Source organism: Mercenaria mercenaria, chromosome 13 (assembly GCF_021730395.1).
Source record: "Mercenaria mercenaria strain notata chromosome 13, MADL_Memer_1, whole genome shotgun sequence".
NCBI lineage: Eukaryota > Metazoa > Mollusca > Bivalvia > Venerida > Veneridae > Mercenaria > Mercenaria mercenaria.
In genome coordinates, this window is record NC_069373.1 from 6360372 (window position 1) to 6378359 (window position 17988).

General features: G+C 38.3%; 1 protein-coding gene and 1 long non-coding RNA gene across 2 annotated transcripts; one reads left to right on the plus strand and one right to left on the minus strand.

The window, feature by feature from the left end:
* Window positions 1-1322: 1322 nt before the first annotated feature.
* LOC123529548 (kelch-like protein 9) lies at window positions 1323-10005 on the plus strand. The gene is made up of 4 exons (XM_053520674.1): window positions 1323-1981; window positions 4808-4957; window positions 6956-7160; window positions 7820-10005. Exons 1-4 carry the CDS (start codon window positions 1355-1357, stop codon window positions 8614-8616), a joined length of 1779 nt encoding a protein of 592 aa, XP_053376649.1. The 5' UTR covers window positions 1323-1354; the 3' UTR covers window positions 8617-10005.
* Window positions 10006-12385: 2380 nt separating this feature from the next.
* LOC123528962 (uncharacterized) lies at window positions 12386-17714 on the minus strand. Its single transcript, XR_006682055.2, has 2 exons — window positions 16617-17714; window positions 12386-13786 (listed from the first exon to the last, which is right to left on the minus strand). It is a non-coding gene; the product is annotated as an uncharacterized LOC123528962 (long non-coding RNA).
* Between the last annotated feature and the right edge of the window lie 274 nt (window positions 17715-17988).

Genomic DNA, 17988 nt, shown 5'->3' on the forward strand with positions numbered 1-17988 from the left:
GAAATACCAGTAAGCATTTTATAGTGCAGATAATACAGTTTTGCTTGTATCAAAAGCACTTTAGTAAATACAGAACATATATAATAGGATTAGTAAAGGTGCAATTATATTGATCTGTATTTCCTATGTCTGTATTACATATGTATACCTGAAATTCAAGTATATTCAAGTTGAATGTTTACCTTGTGTAGAACCGAATACTATTGGAGTAAAGTACTACCATACGAACAAAATAACTTTGGGACGATTGTACATGCGAAATCCTGTCCGAAATTCAGGTATGTTAAACTTTTCTTTCATCGGATTTCTTTATGTATAATTAGAATTTATTATAAATTGGAAAATATTTCTCAGTTTGGAGTAATCAAATTTATGACATCAAGAAGAAAACTGACAGAAAGTCAGAGTCAGAAAATCGGACTTTTCATATTCATAATGACTAGCTCGTGATTCACGTTCGCTATTATTTATGTGCACGGAATGTCTGCTTGTCATAGTAACCACGCTTTTTTTTCCGTGCTTTCCATCATTGTTAGATAAATGTGCACGGAATATCCGCTCCTTCAAACAACAAAACAAACCTGTATGATTAGTCTTATTTTCATTTCTAATATTTGAAAATTATTTCAAAACGTCACGTTTAGACCCTAAAAACGCGCAACAAAATTACTGGTTCTTCTGTATTTCCATGATGGTACATATAGAAGGTTCATTGTTCCGCCTGCCAACTCATATTAGTTTCAGCTATATCTTCTGTTTAAACTGACTACCCTTCTCTGTTTCTAATGCCCCTTACATTGGTAGCTGTTGTTCACTTTAATAATGTAATCTTATAAAAATGTAACGTGTAATCTTTATATTCATTTTACTCGACGGGCCTTGAGCAGGTTGTCTGCAAAAACGTGTGGCTATTTTCATTTCTACCAGCTGTTAGTCTAATAGCCTTATTTCAGTGTAAAGAGCCATATCAAGTATCCGCAAGCCAGTTGAATTTATTTTCCGAATATGACGATACGAGTAGATCTCGAACCTATTAACCCAACAGTTGCGAGTTCAGAGGCAATATATACCTTATCATAGAAAATTAACCAATTAGCAAGTTATGAACATATGTTTTAAAAAATAAACAGGTCTGGCATTGCCAGACATTTTCAATCAACTTGATGTTTTCGTGTTCAATTCAATACTAGTTCATTTGACTAAGTCCCTTGTATGACACAAATAAACAAAGAGGGAACTCCTAACAAGGGCAATAGGAAAATATAAATACAATATATACCTTATCATTTATAATTGTTTGTTGTACTTTCAGAAGAAAAAAAAACAACCCAGATTTTAAGAAGATACTTTCAAAATGGCAGCCAGCATAGCCGCTGAGGAAAAACAACCTTTGGAATTTACTGAAATTTCTGAAAACAAGGCCAAATACACCAATAAAGAATTCACAAAAAAGCACACACACTTATATAACACTAGAGGTGATTTGAAAATAATAGTAGGAAAAGCAGCAAAGGCAACGTTTGTAGGCCATAAAGCAGTACTAAAAGATGCTCATGAGTATTTTGGTGAAATGTTTTATAATCAGGGTAAAGATGGAACTGAAACTTATTTTAAAGAAATAACCGCTAATGGTTTTAATGCAATGTTCGAATACTTTTACCATGGATGTATAACAATTGAACAGAATTTATTCCCGGAGATTTTGGAGGCGGCGTCATTCTTTAAAGTTGAGTATGTTCTGGACGCTTGTCGCCACTTCATGATACACTGTCTTAGCGTTGTAGATTATCCGCTTACAGTCAAACTTGCTGGGCAATATGGACTAAATGGTGTCAGTGACGAAATTTGTAAATGTTTTGGTACTTTTCTAACCAAGTTTGCAAATGGCAAAATGCCTTTCAAGGATTGTTCAAAAGACAAACTTCTTGATTTTCTGCGGCGAAATGTCTTCACAGAGATGTCTGAATTCTCACTGTTACAGGTAAGAATTTTGTTTTGTGTTCAGTGTAAGACCAATCTCGCGGTTACAGATAAGACAATCGACAGAAATATCTATGACACAAATACCAAGACAATTAATAGAAAATATATTTACACTTTTTGAAGAGGGAGAGGGAGGGGGTTTATGTGTGTGTGTGTGTGGGGGGGGGGGGGGGGGGGGGGGGGAGAGAGAGAGAGAGAAAAAAAAGAGGATAGTGTGAGCACAGGGAGATTGAGACTAAGCCTGGAGATTTTAAGAAACTAAAAGTAATAAAAAAAATTAAAATGCCCGCTCGTACCTGAATAATGTACAAAGGGACACATAGGATAAAACACAGTTACACTGTATAGGTTAACTGGCTGCGGGTATATAACAAGTGACACGGACAGGTTCAAGTCTCTCCTGTGCGTCCCTGTTTATGAACTGGCTTAACATGATCGCTTCAGTTCACATTACTCGCATGTGCATCAAATTGCGACTGAATGTCTTTCAACACATTGGGGTTCGATACTTTGGTGGCATATATCTTACATTTTCCCGTTACAAAAATATATTTTGTAGCAGCTTTTACTGAAATTAAACAGATTGGGCTCGGCTGGGCTAGTTTAGCCTATATATTTGATAGAAGCCACTCGCTTTTTATACGCCCGATGGGACGTATTATGTTATGATACCGGTGTCTGTCCGTCCGTCCGTTAGCAAATTCGTATCCGCTCTGTAGCTTTTGGACCCCTTGAAGGATTTCGAAGAAACTTTACACACATATTCGAGGCAACGTGCAAAACGCATGTTTTGGATTGCTCGCTTCAAGGTCAAGGTCACACTTAGGGGTCAAAGTTCATATGACTTTGTTTCATGTCCGCTCTGTGACTTTTGAACTGCTTAATGGAATTTAAAGAAATTTCACAGAAATGTTCACCACATCGAGACGACGTGCAGAGCGAATGTTTTGGATGGCTCGCTTTAAGGCCAAGGTCACACTTAAGGGTAAAAGGCCATACCTTCGGGCGTATATTGCTCCGCATTGCGTTTCTCTTGTTATCTCTTGTTATATTTGGTACTGTAAAGGTAAGTTGTCGGCAACTGTTTAAAACAAATGTTATATTTGTAAGTACGGTTGTATGTAGGCCTATAGGACGCACACTTTGTTGTTTTTACACTTATCAAGAGCAGTTGAAATAAGGTGTCGTGCAATCGAAATTAGGAGTCGCGAGCTCGAGATAAGATGTCGAGCGCTCAAGATAAGAGACGTTTGTTCGAGATGAGAAATCATGAACTCGAGATAAGAAGTCGTGCTCTCGAAAAGAGTTGTCGTGCAATCGAGATTTGATGTCGTGAACCGGTGATTAGATGTCATGCTCTCGAAACACGCCAATGCGACACGAAGCATGACAGTATGATACGACACACGACATGTGACACGACGCGCGACATTGATGTCACGATGTCGCGTCGTATTGTCGCTCATCGTGTGCCGAGTGTCGCACTGTTGAGCATCGTGTTGTGTAACAGGCCCGGATCGTGACCAGGGTTGAGCCCCAACCCCCCCCCCCTCTCTCTCCACCACCACCACCCCTGGGTTGGCTGAAAAGTTACCTATACTCATCAGAGTTGCACACAACTATTTTGAAATAATATTTTCTCGAAATTTAGACCCAAACTGCCCACTAGAGGCCAACATACCTATATTTCAAAATTTCCCTTGAGAAACCCCTGCCCCCTCCCCCCTTAAATGAGGGGAGTACCCTTCCATTACCTTAAAATTAAGAGAAAAAATGCACCAGAGGTCATTATTTCATACCTGTATTTCAAAATTTCCCTGGAGAAGAGCCCCTGACCCGCCCTCTCTAAAATGACACGGGTACCCCCTCCCATACATCAAAATTTATAACAAAAATGCACTAGAGCCAAGCATTTCATACCTGTATTTCAAAATGTTTCAGGGGGAGGTCCCCCTAAGCCCCCTAAAATGAGGGTGTGTACCCCTCCAGTACCTCAAAATATAGACCAAAAAATGCACCACAGGCCGACATTTCATACCTGTACATAGCATAGAACCCCCCCCCCCCCCACCCACCCACCCACACCAAAAAAATATGGACAGAGACCCCTCTCGTACCTACCGCACATAGAATTACGTAGTCCTGGAATAATTTTACTACTGTGGCGAGTACTCAAACCTTTAAATATTAAATATATATCGACGTTGAAAATGCCTAGGAAAAACACTAAACGTACGTATGGCGCGGAACCATTGAAAAGCAAGCGTGCAGTTCTGAACGGTATGCCATTTCAGCACTCATTGCATACTCATGCATTCAAGAATGCACTCATCCAATCTTGTCTCTAAGTAAAGACTGTTGAACTTACCATATTTTGCTGTGCGACATTTAGCGTTGGTGTTGCGACATTAACGTTAAAGGTGCGACATTTAGCGGCAGACGATTTTGCGACATTTAACGGTGGTTGCGACATTTAACGTCAACATTGCGACATTTAACGGTGATTGCGACATATGGCGGTGTTGCGACGTTTAACGGTGTCACATGCGTGTAATATGAACATTGAAAAACTACTGGTTTGATTTTCAAATAAGTTCATGCCAATGCTATACATATCTCATAATTCCATAATAACAATAATACATGTATAAATAATAATAAAAATCATAATAATAATTGTGATGATGATGGTGATGATAATGATGATGATGATGATGATAATAATAGTAGTAAAGGCAATGCTGCTACTACTGCTGCTGCTGATGATGATGATAACCATTTATTCCGTAGAGGTTGTACTTTCATATTAATTTGTGTGTTTCAGTATGTTCTGAAATGGGTAAACGTAAACAAAAAGAAACGAAAGGATCACCTACTGCCATTATTACGCCTGATAAGGTTTCATATCATGGAAGCAGAAGAGCTGGAAAGCGTACCTGATGAAATACTAGCTATGTCAGACATCCGCAAAGAGGTGAGTAATTTATTCATTTCACCATTGAATGTATATGTAAGAAAAGCTAAATTCTTGCAAAGTTGCACAAGTTCGTCAAAACTTTTTTTACAAAGAAAATAGAACAAAAAGAAGTATCAATATTAAGTCCTAAGTCTAAATTTCTGACGTTGAATTTTGGTAAGCTATCCAGTAAAGAGCACCAACATTTTGTCCCGCGGTTCAGTTTTCCAGTAAAGAGCATCGAAGTTTCGTCACGCGGGTCAGCTATCCAGTAAAGAGCACCAAGTTTTGTTGCGGATCATTTATCCAGTACAGAGCACCAACGTTTTGTCCCGCGGATCGGCTATCCAGTAAAGAGCACCGAAATCACGCGGATCAGCTATCCAGTAAAGAGCACCAAAGTTTTGTCACGCGGATCAGCTATCCAGTAAAGAGCACCAAAGTTTTGCCCCGCGGATCAGCTATCCGGTAAAGAGCTCCAAAGTTTTGTTCCGCGGATCAGTTTTCCAGTAAAGAGCACCAACGTTTTGTCACGCGGGTCAGTTATCCAGTAAAGGCACCAAGTTTTGTCACGTGGATCATCTATCCAGTATAGAGCACCAAGGTTTTGTCCCACGGATCAGCTTTCCTGTAAAGAGCTCCAAAGTTTTGTCACGCGGATCAGCTATCCAGTAAAGAGCATCGAAGGTTTTGTCCCGCGGGTCAGCTATCCAGTAAAGAGCACCAAAGTTTTGCCCCGCGGATCAGCTATCCAGTAAAGAGCACCAAAGTTTTGTCACGCGGATCAGCTATCCAGTTAAGAGCACCAAAGTTTTGCTCCGCGGGTCAGCTATCCAGTAAAGAGCACCAAAGTTTTGTCCCGCGGATCAGTTTTCCAGTAAAAAGCACAATCGTTTTGTCACGCGGGATCAGCTATCCAGTAAAGAGCACCAAGTTTTGTCACGCGGATCATCTATCCAGTATAGAACACCAAAGTTTTGTCCTGCGGATCAGCTTTCCAGAAAATAGCACCGAAATCACGCGGGTCAGCTATCCAGTAAAGAGCACCAAAGTTTTGTCACGCGGATCAGCTATCCAGTATAGAGCACCAAAGTTTTGTCCCGCGGAACAGCTTTCAAGAAAGTAGCACCGAAATCACGCGGATCAGCTATCCAGTAAAGAGCACCAAAGTTTTGTCACGCGGATCAGCTATCCAGTAAAGAGCACCAAGGTTTTGTCCCGCGAGTCAGCTATCCAGTTAAGAGCACCAAAATTTTGTCACGCGGGTCAGCTGTCCAGTAAGGAGCACCAAAGTTTGTCACGCGGATAAGCTATCCAGTAAAGAGTACCAAAATTTTGTCATGCGGATCAGCTATCCAGTAAAGAGCACCAAAGTTTTGTCACGCGGATCAGCTATCCGGTAAGGAGCACCAAAGTTTTGTCACGCGGATCAGCTATCCGGTAGAGTACCAAAGTTTTGTCACGCGGGTCAGCTATCCAGTAAAGAGCACCAAAGTTCTGTCACGAGGGTCAGCTATCCAGTAAAGAGTACCAAAATTTTGTCACGCGGGTCAGCTATCCAGTAAAGAGTACCAAAGTTCTGTCACGAGGGTCAGCTATCCAGTAAAGAGTACCAAAATTATATCACACAGGTCAGCTATCCAGTTAAGAGCACCGAAGTTTTGTCACGCGGGTCAGCTATCCAGTAAAGAGCACCAAAGTTTTGTCACGCGGGTCAGCTATCCAGTAAAGAGCGAGAGCACCAAAGTTTTGTCTCGCGGGTCAGCTATCCATGCAGTAAAGAGCACCAAAATTTTATCGAGATACAAAATTCAAATAACAACACTATAAAGTGTTCTGCTTAATTGAAATTGTGGGTTGACAGTCGGACGAGTAAAACATGTGAAAAGTTTCGAAAGGTATAATATTGAGATAGGCTTTATAATATAGATGGAATGCTTTGCAAAACAACATAGTCACCGAAAGACTATCTAATATGAGCATTTTATTCAACATATGTGTTTTTATCATGAATAGGTCGAAGATGCCAAGCTTTATTGCTCAAATGTGCCCGGGCAGTGTTTAACGGAAGGCATCAAATACCTGAGCCGTGGCTCAAAAAAGGTAGTGGTGGTGTCGGCATTCAGTGATGAAAGCGATAGGACTGAGAGCAATATGTTTGGGTATAAGGAACCAAATACAGATGAAGCATCGTGGTTTGTTGAAGAGCTGGGTCCCTCTGGTATTATATTTATTTATTCCTTGACATTGTTTTTGAAAATATCTTCTCAACTTTTCAAGAACTAAGTACACGCTATTAAAGTCTATAACATGTCTCTGTAAATTATGATGATGCATTGATGTTATGATGTTGTTGATGAGAATCGTGGCTCTCTACAAGTGTTATGACAAATGTCCAAGGTTATAAAACCAAGTCTTGAGGGCTATTCTCAAACTCAAGCTCCTAAATGGCTGATTCTTAATTAGTCCTGAAATTGGCCCCAGTGGCACTGCTTCTTTCTGAGACTTTAACAAAGGTCTTTGACACTTACATTGATCATTGATTATGTTGCTTTATTGCTAACCAAGATAAGGTTAGCCCAACAAGAAATTTGTAATTTATAATAGAAAAGAACTCCTATTAAAATGGATCTTCCAGTTCGTTTCATGTCTAATTGACTTTTTTTAAATAAATAAACCTTCCGATAATTAAGAAAAATCACTGAATATTCAAATCAGCACTTTATTTTAATGTCACTGCTGACATAAACGAGTGTCAAGCCATATTGCGTCTAATTAAAGATAAATGATTAAGAAGCCATTAGAACTATGTCTTTAAACACACAATTACTGCTGTAATTTAAAACGTAAAATAAAATCTTTAATTGATCTTTATTCTAGGTTTGACAGCCGATTACACTACCATGAACCAAGCTACCATAGGCAATTTCCTATTTGTTGCTGGTGGTTATGACAAAAATTGCACGAGCCGTGCATGTGTATTTATGTATGATACAAGGACAAGAAAGTGGACTGAAGTGGAAAGTATGTCTCAGGCTAGGGCCTCGTTTGCAATGTGCAGTTCTAAAAATAGACTGTATGTCATTGGTGGAGTATATCAAACAGCTAACGAAGAGCAAATTCTTTCCTCTGTCGAAATGTATAGCCCCGCAGAAAATGCATGGCAGCCGATTACTAGTTTGGTAAATGGGTGTTTCAACCAAGCAGCTGTCCACTGCCAAAATGGTTTGTACGTTAGTGGAGGAATACAGGATACAGAGCCGATTTCCTCTTTCGTTTGCTTGCAAGATGATTTTGCAGAATGGAAGTCATTGCCAGGTATGTCAGTCTGCCGTCAAGGTCACAGTATGAGTACACTTGGTGGGAAGTGTTATGTTTTAGGCGGGTACACAGCTAAACAAAACTCACCTGGTCTGGTTACAAACTGCGATGTCAATGAAGTCTTTGATTTAGAAACAAAACAGTGGACAGTTCTCACATCGACTCCAAAAGAATATGGGCATCTGTACAGGCATACAGGACTTGTGCAGAACAAAATATACTTTTTGTGTAATATGGACTCAAATGTTTACATAAATAACTTCGACACTGAGTATAACGAGTTTAACACTGGTGGTTTGGTTGGTAGGGGGGTTCACAAAGTAAGTATTCTACAAGTTGCATACTCCAGTTCTTGAATATCTGAACATTACACAGAATATTATACATTAGCACCATGTCCGTGTTTTATAGATTCTACTCGACCTGTGATGTTTGTGGAGAAGGTATTATATATTAGTTCAAAGTTCTAGAACAATATTTTTCATTGATAGATATTACATATATAATATGTATTTGATATTTCGCAATATGTCCCACAATAGCTATAATGGTATCTTATCTCATCTACCACTCAATAATTCATGTCCCACTCGAGCTATAATTCTTTATTTCTTACCCTCCCGTTAACTACGTCGTCCGATTTATTTTCACTTCGACCGCTAAATAGCAAGATGGTAGCAGATGTTATGCCATTGCATTATGTCGTTCTGTCGTAGCGGCATTTGGCGTGACCACGTTCGGCGGGACCGAAATGGCACAAATCAGCCACTATATAAACTTGATCCATTGTCTGTATTGTTTAAATCAATCTGTGTTATACATATAAGTATATATGTTATATTAACAATCTAAAACAAACATGATAATAGGACGGAAGAAACATCTTGAATTTACGATGTCCCATTGTGGTCACCGTGCTGTCGCTTTCGCATACAAACCCAAGAAGTATTGTTTTTTTTTCAAAATTGACATTTTTACTGCATTAACAGAATTTTATTAATGTCCATTTTAAAAAAGATTGCTACATTTTATGTGTATTGAAAAAAAAGTTTTATCAAACTAATTTCTCCCTCCATGCCAACCATGTAAACAGGGAGTCACCTCATTCACATGAGAGTAAAGTATCACTGTTCATTCACTATCCACAGCTGATTTTAGCTGTAGTTGTGGATATCATACGGAAGATTTTGAGCACTATCTTTTTCAGTGTCCTAATTTTACAAGTCAAGAATAGATATGTTTCAGTCGGCGAAGGACTACCACCCTTTAAATATGTAAACCTTACTTTTTGGGAACTCCTCTTTATCAGCCAACGATAATACCTATATTTTAAGAAGTGTTCAAACATTAATCAAGGATTCAAAGCGTTTAGAGCATTGAAATACTAGAGTGCATTTTATATCCAAATTTATCTTGATTTAGTTTTTGCAACTACACAAACAACAACGAATTCTACAAAGCAACAATTAAAATATCAGTGCTATATGAAATATAAAATATATGTTGTACTCTATCTCACTAGATTTCATTTTACTTTCTTTCTTCCTTCTATTTTTGTTCTTTTCTCTTCAATAATAAAACATTTAAAAATTTTGTAAAGCTATTTTAATGTAGCCACATCTCATTATGTAATAATGTTTAGAGAACTTGTTACCCAACCCTTTTGCATATATCGTTGTTAAGTCTGTATTTGAAATGTAGTTATAATGTTAATTTGTATGCAAAAAGATATGTTTAAACCATCACTATTCATATGTTTTCCGTGCGATATTTTGGTGGCAGTAAGATAGTTCTTGGAAAGCCGTACACGTCATAATGTTATAATGGAATTCTATGGGAAAATAATTGGTGTTCTCTAACCATTATGGTGACAGAGCGAAGGCGTGATAACGAAATAATGTCGCGTCTTTGTCAATATGAGGTCACCACTGTGTCATCGTAGTATCGCGCCTTCGCCGTCGTGTCTTAGCGCCTTAATTTCACCAGCTTCGTATCATCGTATTGTGGTGGCATCGCGTGTACCTATAGAAAGAACAATAGTACAATGGCCCTAATAGGACGCCGTATGTATAATGTCAATAGTTAAGAACTTGAACTACATAACAATAGATCAGGTGATATTAAACAGATATCATGGACAATCTGAAACATGATTTTGTCATTTGATATTTTTACGTCAGTCAAAAATTATCAATTATATTTTAAGGTTTTTTTTGGAGTCATTTCAAGTAATTTAACCCGTGAAAAAGTTAAATATTTAAAAGCGAAAAATTAAATTTGTAGGAACATTGTAATATTTCAGGTATTTTATGTGAAATAAGCGAAAAATATTCTTTTTGATAGATGTTTTATTTCTGGTTTGACTGTAGTTGTCGTATAATTATACTCTAAGGTTGTCGCCCACATCTACGTACTCTAACCTGCATATGCCTTCAGCGATTTCCTTTGAGATCCTCCATTTCTTTTTAACCGCCTCGGTAGCCTAGTGGTAGAGCGTCCGCTTCGAGTGTGCGGGAGGTCGTGGGTTCGATCCCCGGCCGCGTCATACCAAAGACGTAAAAAGATGGAACTAGCAGCTTCCTCGCTTGGCGCTCAGCATTGAGGGGATAGTGCTGGGACTGGTCAGCCCCGGTGTCAGTATAATGTGACTGGCAGGGGTATCATGCCACGTGTCTACGGCGTAATATTCCAGTGAGTCAGCACTATGAAGTTGGGCATTGTGCTCACTGCTACATGTAAACACCGTCATTTATATGACTGAAAAATTGCTCAAAAAGACGTTAGACCCGAACACACACACACACACGCGCGCGCGCGCACACACACACACACACACACACACACGCACACACATCTCCATTTGTTTCAGTATAAATTGGGAACAAGAAACTAACGGAGAATCGTGATCATGTTGTGGTATTCCCCAAGATGGTACCAGAATGTATCCGACTTTTGTAAAATTTACAATATTCAGATAATTCTTTTTTACGCGTTTCAGTTTGTCGATCGGAAATACATGTACTGTCACTAAACGTAAAATCACATAGGGTTTCGTATCAGTTTGAAGACACTGTGAGCACAGAAATAGCTAAAGATATGCAAAAAGTCTAAATAGAATTTTTAAGACTGAAGCCATTCTTATGATGCCTACAGCGCAACCAAGCAAAGTAAATAGCTGGCTTTGTTTTAGTGAATCTATTCATGAGAAGTCACAACATGCCTCGCATCCATTAGCCCCGGCTTAAGTGGAGCTCTATCATTCAGAACAATTAAAAGAACTCGTATAACCTCAGTTGACCTGTAGATATAACTACTGAGTCCAAGTACGGGGAGACTTTTTCAGCAGTATCAGTTTGTTTATGTCTTTATCTGTTAGTGGTATCGTTACACGAAATTTGTATAAAACCCTTTTCATGATAAACGCTTTCAAATTGTGTTTTACACGCAAACGCAGCCGCTCAGGTTGTGAAATTTATCCTCTTCAGTGCAGATACAGAGCATTTGACCAGAGAAACAGAGCTAGAACACACATGCGCACATGCGCACGCACGCATGCACGTATGCATGTACAGAGAGAGAGAGATGTACGCACGCATGTACACAGAGAGAGAGGTGGGGGGGGGGGGGGGTGAGAGAGAGAGAGAGGCCTGTTCGGATAACTTTGACGATATTTAACGTGCTCAGTGTAAATGACCCATCTTTAAAGGGAAAGGTAAATTTCATTTACCGTCGCTACATAAGCTCTTAGCATAACTTTGGACCGACTCTACTTAAGAACAGTTAAAACCGTTTATACCTCACCCCCAGCAATTTGCTGGTGACCATTTACAACTGCGTCGACTGAGGCAATCGCGATAAAGTGCCTTGCGCAATGGAACTAGCCGAGATTCGCATCCGGGGCTTTCACCTGGGAAAGCGTCTTAGCTCTCTCGACAAATGCATCCTGGTTAGAACAAAATCGCTCAACAGCATCTCTGAAATTTCCAGTGATTCCAGTGCTTGGACCGTAATTCGAACCGCAGACCTCTGGATGTCAGTCAAGCGTATTGCCAGTGTAGAGCACCAGGCCACGTGTAGCCTATCTTACGCCTTACCAGAAGGACATACTACAGGTTTGACAGAACAAAGAAATCTAAAGTTTATTGAAATGTAAAAAATATTAACAACATTTGACAACAGCAAAACAAGAAGGGCTATATATGTATAATGAAATGGTAATAAATGTCAGTAAAAACGTTTCATATATAAATGGTGTGTGTAAATGGACAATAAGAATACATTTTTAAAAAAAAATCGTAGTTGGTTACTTTTGAGTTTCAAATACTCATTTCAGACAATTCATTTTTCTATATGTGTATTAATTACATTAATGATTGTTATTTATTAACGAAAGCGATATCGCTAATTATATTGAAACAGTCAGTAAATAAAATGAGTGGTGTAAAATAATAAATATTCTATTTTCTGTAACATTATGAGTTAGCTCCTTACCAGTCAATGCATTATTTCGATCACTAGAACTGTTGACATTTCAAATGGAAAAGACATTTTATTGTCTTGTAATGAACGCCGGAGAACTTTGAAGGATAATTGGTTTGTTAATGGTCCTCCACGGAAATGTGTGCGGTCAGTATGATATGTGGGCGAGGCGTTAGCCGGGTCCCCATATTTATCATACTGACACCACATATTTCCTTGGAGGGTTACAAACAAATGTTTTATCGACCACTTATTTATAGCCTAAAACGTCATGAAAATCTTCTGACCTGCCACAGAAATAGGGGGTCACCATGTGACCACTTTTGACCAATGAAGACGCTAGAATGTTATGGGAGTTTAAACAGTAGATAATGTCTACTGAAGTACATACGAATTCCAGAAATGTAAGAATAAAATCAGCTTTATATTTTACAATTTTTTGTTTTAATGTTGACTTGCTTCTGAAGTCTGAAACTTTGATAACATAATAAAAAAGACTATTTAAGACGTGCAGAAGACCTTGTTTTCCTTGTATTAAAATATACTTCTTTTCAGAAAATTATTATTTTATATAGTGATATTTATCCTTGATACTTAATCTTCAATTTTAGAATTTCTGTATTTATGGATAGACAGCCGATGTCGCCATGATACAAGTTACCGCATACAACTTCATGTTTGCTGCTCGCGGAGATGTCTCATAAGTGGCCGTATATCGAGAATCAGTAGATTAGTCACATAGAAACATTTTACAATGTTATGACCCATAAAAAAATATTACAAAGTTCCAAATTTTAGTGTTTCCTTTAACTGTCCGTGTTTATATTCGTATAAATTCTCATATTGGTTTCAACAATAAACATATTTAGCAGCTGTTGTATAAACGCAAATGTCTTTATTTCTTTGAATATCAGCGTCTAATTCATTAAATCTGTAAAAACCTCCATGCAAACAGTCAGTATCCTTATTTTTTCTTACTTGTCGTCTGCTGCTCGGCCGCGTTATGGCCCGTGCTGTCGTAAACAAGTGCTTCAGATTTCTTGACTGCTGTAAAAAAAGGCCAGAGTGTTAAAACATTAGCAGATTCATTAAAAGGGGCATTTACAATGCCATTATACTATCAACATAGCAGTATCTGGAAAATATACCCCCTAAAAATCATAAATAAATATCATTTAGGTTGGTATTTTCTACGAATGATATAAAATAAAGCTATTTCTCCTAGTTAACACCAAATTTCTGTTAACTGATTTACACAATATATAGCTTCCTTGCACGCCAAACAGGATTTTTCCGTGTTTTGCCGTTTCTTGAAAAGCTCTTGTAAGACGACTCAGGTGCTGACATTTATGAATGAATGCGTAAATTCATACGCTATTATAATAAAATAGCGCTTAAAAGAAAATCATTTGCTTTATTTGACTTCTAACTTCTAGTAATTGAAGGTGCAGGAAAAAGAATCTATCACTGGTTGAAGGTGCGGATGGAAATATCTGGCGCTCAGGCAACTCTTTCGCGCTCACTCGTCAAAGCCTCGTTACCACCTAAACAGCTACCCTCGAGCCGCACGTTCAACCAGTGAGATATTTTTATATTACAGAAGACAAGCGCATGTACAAAATAAGTAACTTACAGGCAAAATCATGTGGTTTTGTGAAATACCAACATTCGTACATTAATGTGCGACTAAGGATTATAACTGTAACATATCAGATATTTAAACACAACTCGATTTATTTTCTTATTAAACGAAGAAGGCTGAAAATGTGTTTTATTATGCAACACATGCACTCTTGAACGTCACAGCTAGTGGAGCGCTGGAAAAGAAAACCACACAAAACGAGCAAATATTTGGTGAATATCTTGATAATCCCTGATAATGTGTAAGAATCTCAAACAGTGATTTGCTTTACGCCCTCGTTTATGGCAAGCCAATTGTCCAATAATTACGTGAACCCTAGTTCACGGTCGAAAAACTAGGATTAACGATCGATAAACTAGGTTTTACGAACGTAAAACTAGGTTTTTTGAATACTAACCTATATTTTCAAGCGAAAACATAGGATAACGCCGTGAACCATAGTTCACGCTCGTAAATGTAGGTTCACGATTGTAAACCCCAGTTCACGGTCGTAAACATAGGTTCACGTTCGTAAACTATGGTTTATGGGCGTAAACATAGGATAACCATCGTAAACATAGGACAACGACCGAAACTCATAGTTCAATCGAGAAACCTAGTTTATCAAATGTAAACCATGGTTTACGGTCGATATATTAGGATTATAGAATCAACAATGAATTTCGGGCGTGAACATGGGTTTACGGCCATGAACCTATGTTTACGATCGTGAACCATAGTTTACGGACCTGAACCTATATTTTCGAGCGTGAACCTATGTTTACGAACGTGAACTTGTATTTACGAGCGTGAACTTGTGTTTACGAGCGTGAACTTAGGTTTACGTTCGATAAACCAGGTTTTTCAAACGTAAAACCAGGTTTTTCAAATACTAACCTATTTTTTCGAGCGAAAACATAGGATAACATCGTAAACCATAGTTCACGCTCGTAAACGTAGGTTCACGTTCGTAAACCCAAGTTTACGGTCGTAAACACAGGATAACGACCGAAATTCATAGTTCAGTCGAGAACCCTAGTTTATCGAACGTAAACCATGGTTTACGATTAATATACTAGGATTATGAAATCAACTATCAATTTCGGCCGTTAACCTATGTTTACGGTCGTGAACCTATATTTACGAGCGTGAACCTAGGTTTACGGCCGTGAACTACAGTTTACCTTCGTAAAACCGTGTTTATCGATTTGTAACTATATGACAAGCCAATTGTCCAATAATTACGTGAACCCTAGTTCACGGTCGAAAAACTAGGATTAACGATCGACAAACTAGGTTTTTCGAACGTAAAACTAGGTTTTTCGAATACTAACCTATATTTTCGAGCGAAAACATAGGAATAGTGAATCATAGTTCACGCTCGTAAATGTAGGTTCACGATTGTAAACCCCAGTTCACGGTCGTAAACGTAGGTTCACGTTCGTAAACTATGGTTTACGAGCGTGAACCGGGGTTTACGAGCGTAAACATAGGATAACGATCATAAACATAGGATAACGACTGAAACTCATAGTTCAATCGAGAAACGTAGTTTATCAAACGTAAGCCATGGTTTACGGTCGATATATTAGGATTATAGAATCAACAATGAATTTCGGGCGTGAACATGGGATTACGGCCATGAACCTATGTTTACGGACGTGAACCTATGTTTACGACCGTGAACCATAGTTTACGGACCTGAACCTACTAGTATATTTTCGAGCGTGAACCTATGTTTACGAACGTGAACTTGGGTTTACGAACGTGAACTTAGGTTTACGTTCGATAAACCAGGATTTTCAAACGTAAAACCAGGTTTTTCAAATACTAACCTATTTTTTCGAGCGAAAACAAAGGATAACGTCGTAAACCATAGTTCACGCTCGTAAACGTAGGTTCACGTTCGTAAACCCAAGTTTACGGTCGTAAACATAGGATAACGACCGAAATTCATAGTTCAATCGAGAAACTTAGTTTATCGAACGTAAACCTGGGTTCACGAGCGTAAACTATGGTTTACCCCCGGTATATGATGTTTTCATTCGAAAATATAGGATAGTATTTGAAAAACCTAGTTTTACGTTCGAAAAACCTAGTTTATCGATCGTTAATTCTAGTTTTTCGACCGTGAACAGGGGTTCACGTAATTATTGGACAATTGGCTTGCCATATACTCGTGGTGTATATACTCCAACCAACGACAAATCACTGTTTAGGATATATTACTTCTGAAATGAAATTAGCCGTGCATACCATTACCATGTCGCCGCGGAGTCTTTTCATGTTCTGCTGCATCAATGCTTTGAAAGAATGCCAGTTTTGAGGCCAGTCGTTCTTGAAGAAGTTTCCTGACTTTCAGTACCTTCTCTTGATTCTTCCTCTTTAGTTTTTTGTTTGTTTTATTTTTAGTCTCCTTAAGCTTGATTGTCTCCTTCCAAGCGTTTTCATCTTCAGCACTATTTTTATTATCCATTTTAGCTTGTGCTTAATATTTGTGTGAAAACGTTGATTGTATTCTATGGGTAATTGACCTTGAAAAAAAACTCTTATAACCTATCACGCGTTAGGGTTTTCGGTTTATTTTGTTCCGCACAGGTTTTCGTATTCATTTCTAGTGTTGTTTGTATGTTGTGCATGTGTCCAGTTCTCTTTCAAGCAATATATATAGATCTTGAACAAGAGCACTAGGCTGAAACCATGGGTCGTAGGTACGAGCTGAATCCTGTTATCTATCAGCATCAAATGGGTATTGATTACGAGAAATGTTGTATGTGTTTAACATATGTATTTTTTCCATTGAATATCATTCTAGATGGAGTAGTCCAGACTGAATGCAATACTGCGGTACCAATCTGCGTCACATCTTAACTTTGCAATCTGGCACCTCGTTATATAGCCTTACTCATTTGGCTTATCGGGATGACTGCTATTTTATAGTTTTCATCCCTTTGACGAGACAGCGACAGTCAAAAGTTATCACACTGTCCCAAAACGTCCTATTATTTGGACTATTAGCTCGTTATATAGAATATTGAATAAAAACAAGTTGCCTCAAACGGAAACTGCGCCGGAATTCTGGTAAGACTTCAAAGTGTTTGTAAATTGTCAAGTGAAGAAAAAAATAAGAAATAAAACTTCTTACACACTGCTTCAAGTATTTCGGCACTTTTCACGATTCTCGTTCTCTTGAGGTACGTGTACACTCGTCACAATTATTTTAATAATCCTTTAAATAATCAAAATAACTCTCCGCTAGAAAATATTTGAGTTAAACTAATACAATTAAATAAATGCTGTCCTTCCTTTGTTTATATTTAAAACAGAACATATTAAATGATAATACATAATCCCTATCAGAGACAATCAATCAGATAAATCGGTTAACAAATTTATAGTTAGAACAAACTCAGTTGTCGTTTTGTCATACTCTTGTTGCATAATGTAGTGGTATTTTCATTGGATAAGAGACCACCCCGAGCCCCGTTGGAAAAAAAAACTCCAGTAGAAACGAAACTCCACTGGAAATCAGCGACCTTCTTCGAGATTGTTATGGCTCAGTTCTGTGAAACCTATTAGCTGGGATTCGCAAAATTCTGCGTTTTAATTGTTCTGAAGCATGGTGTAT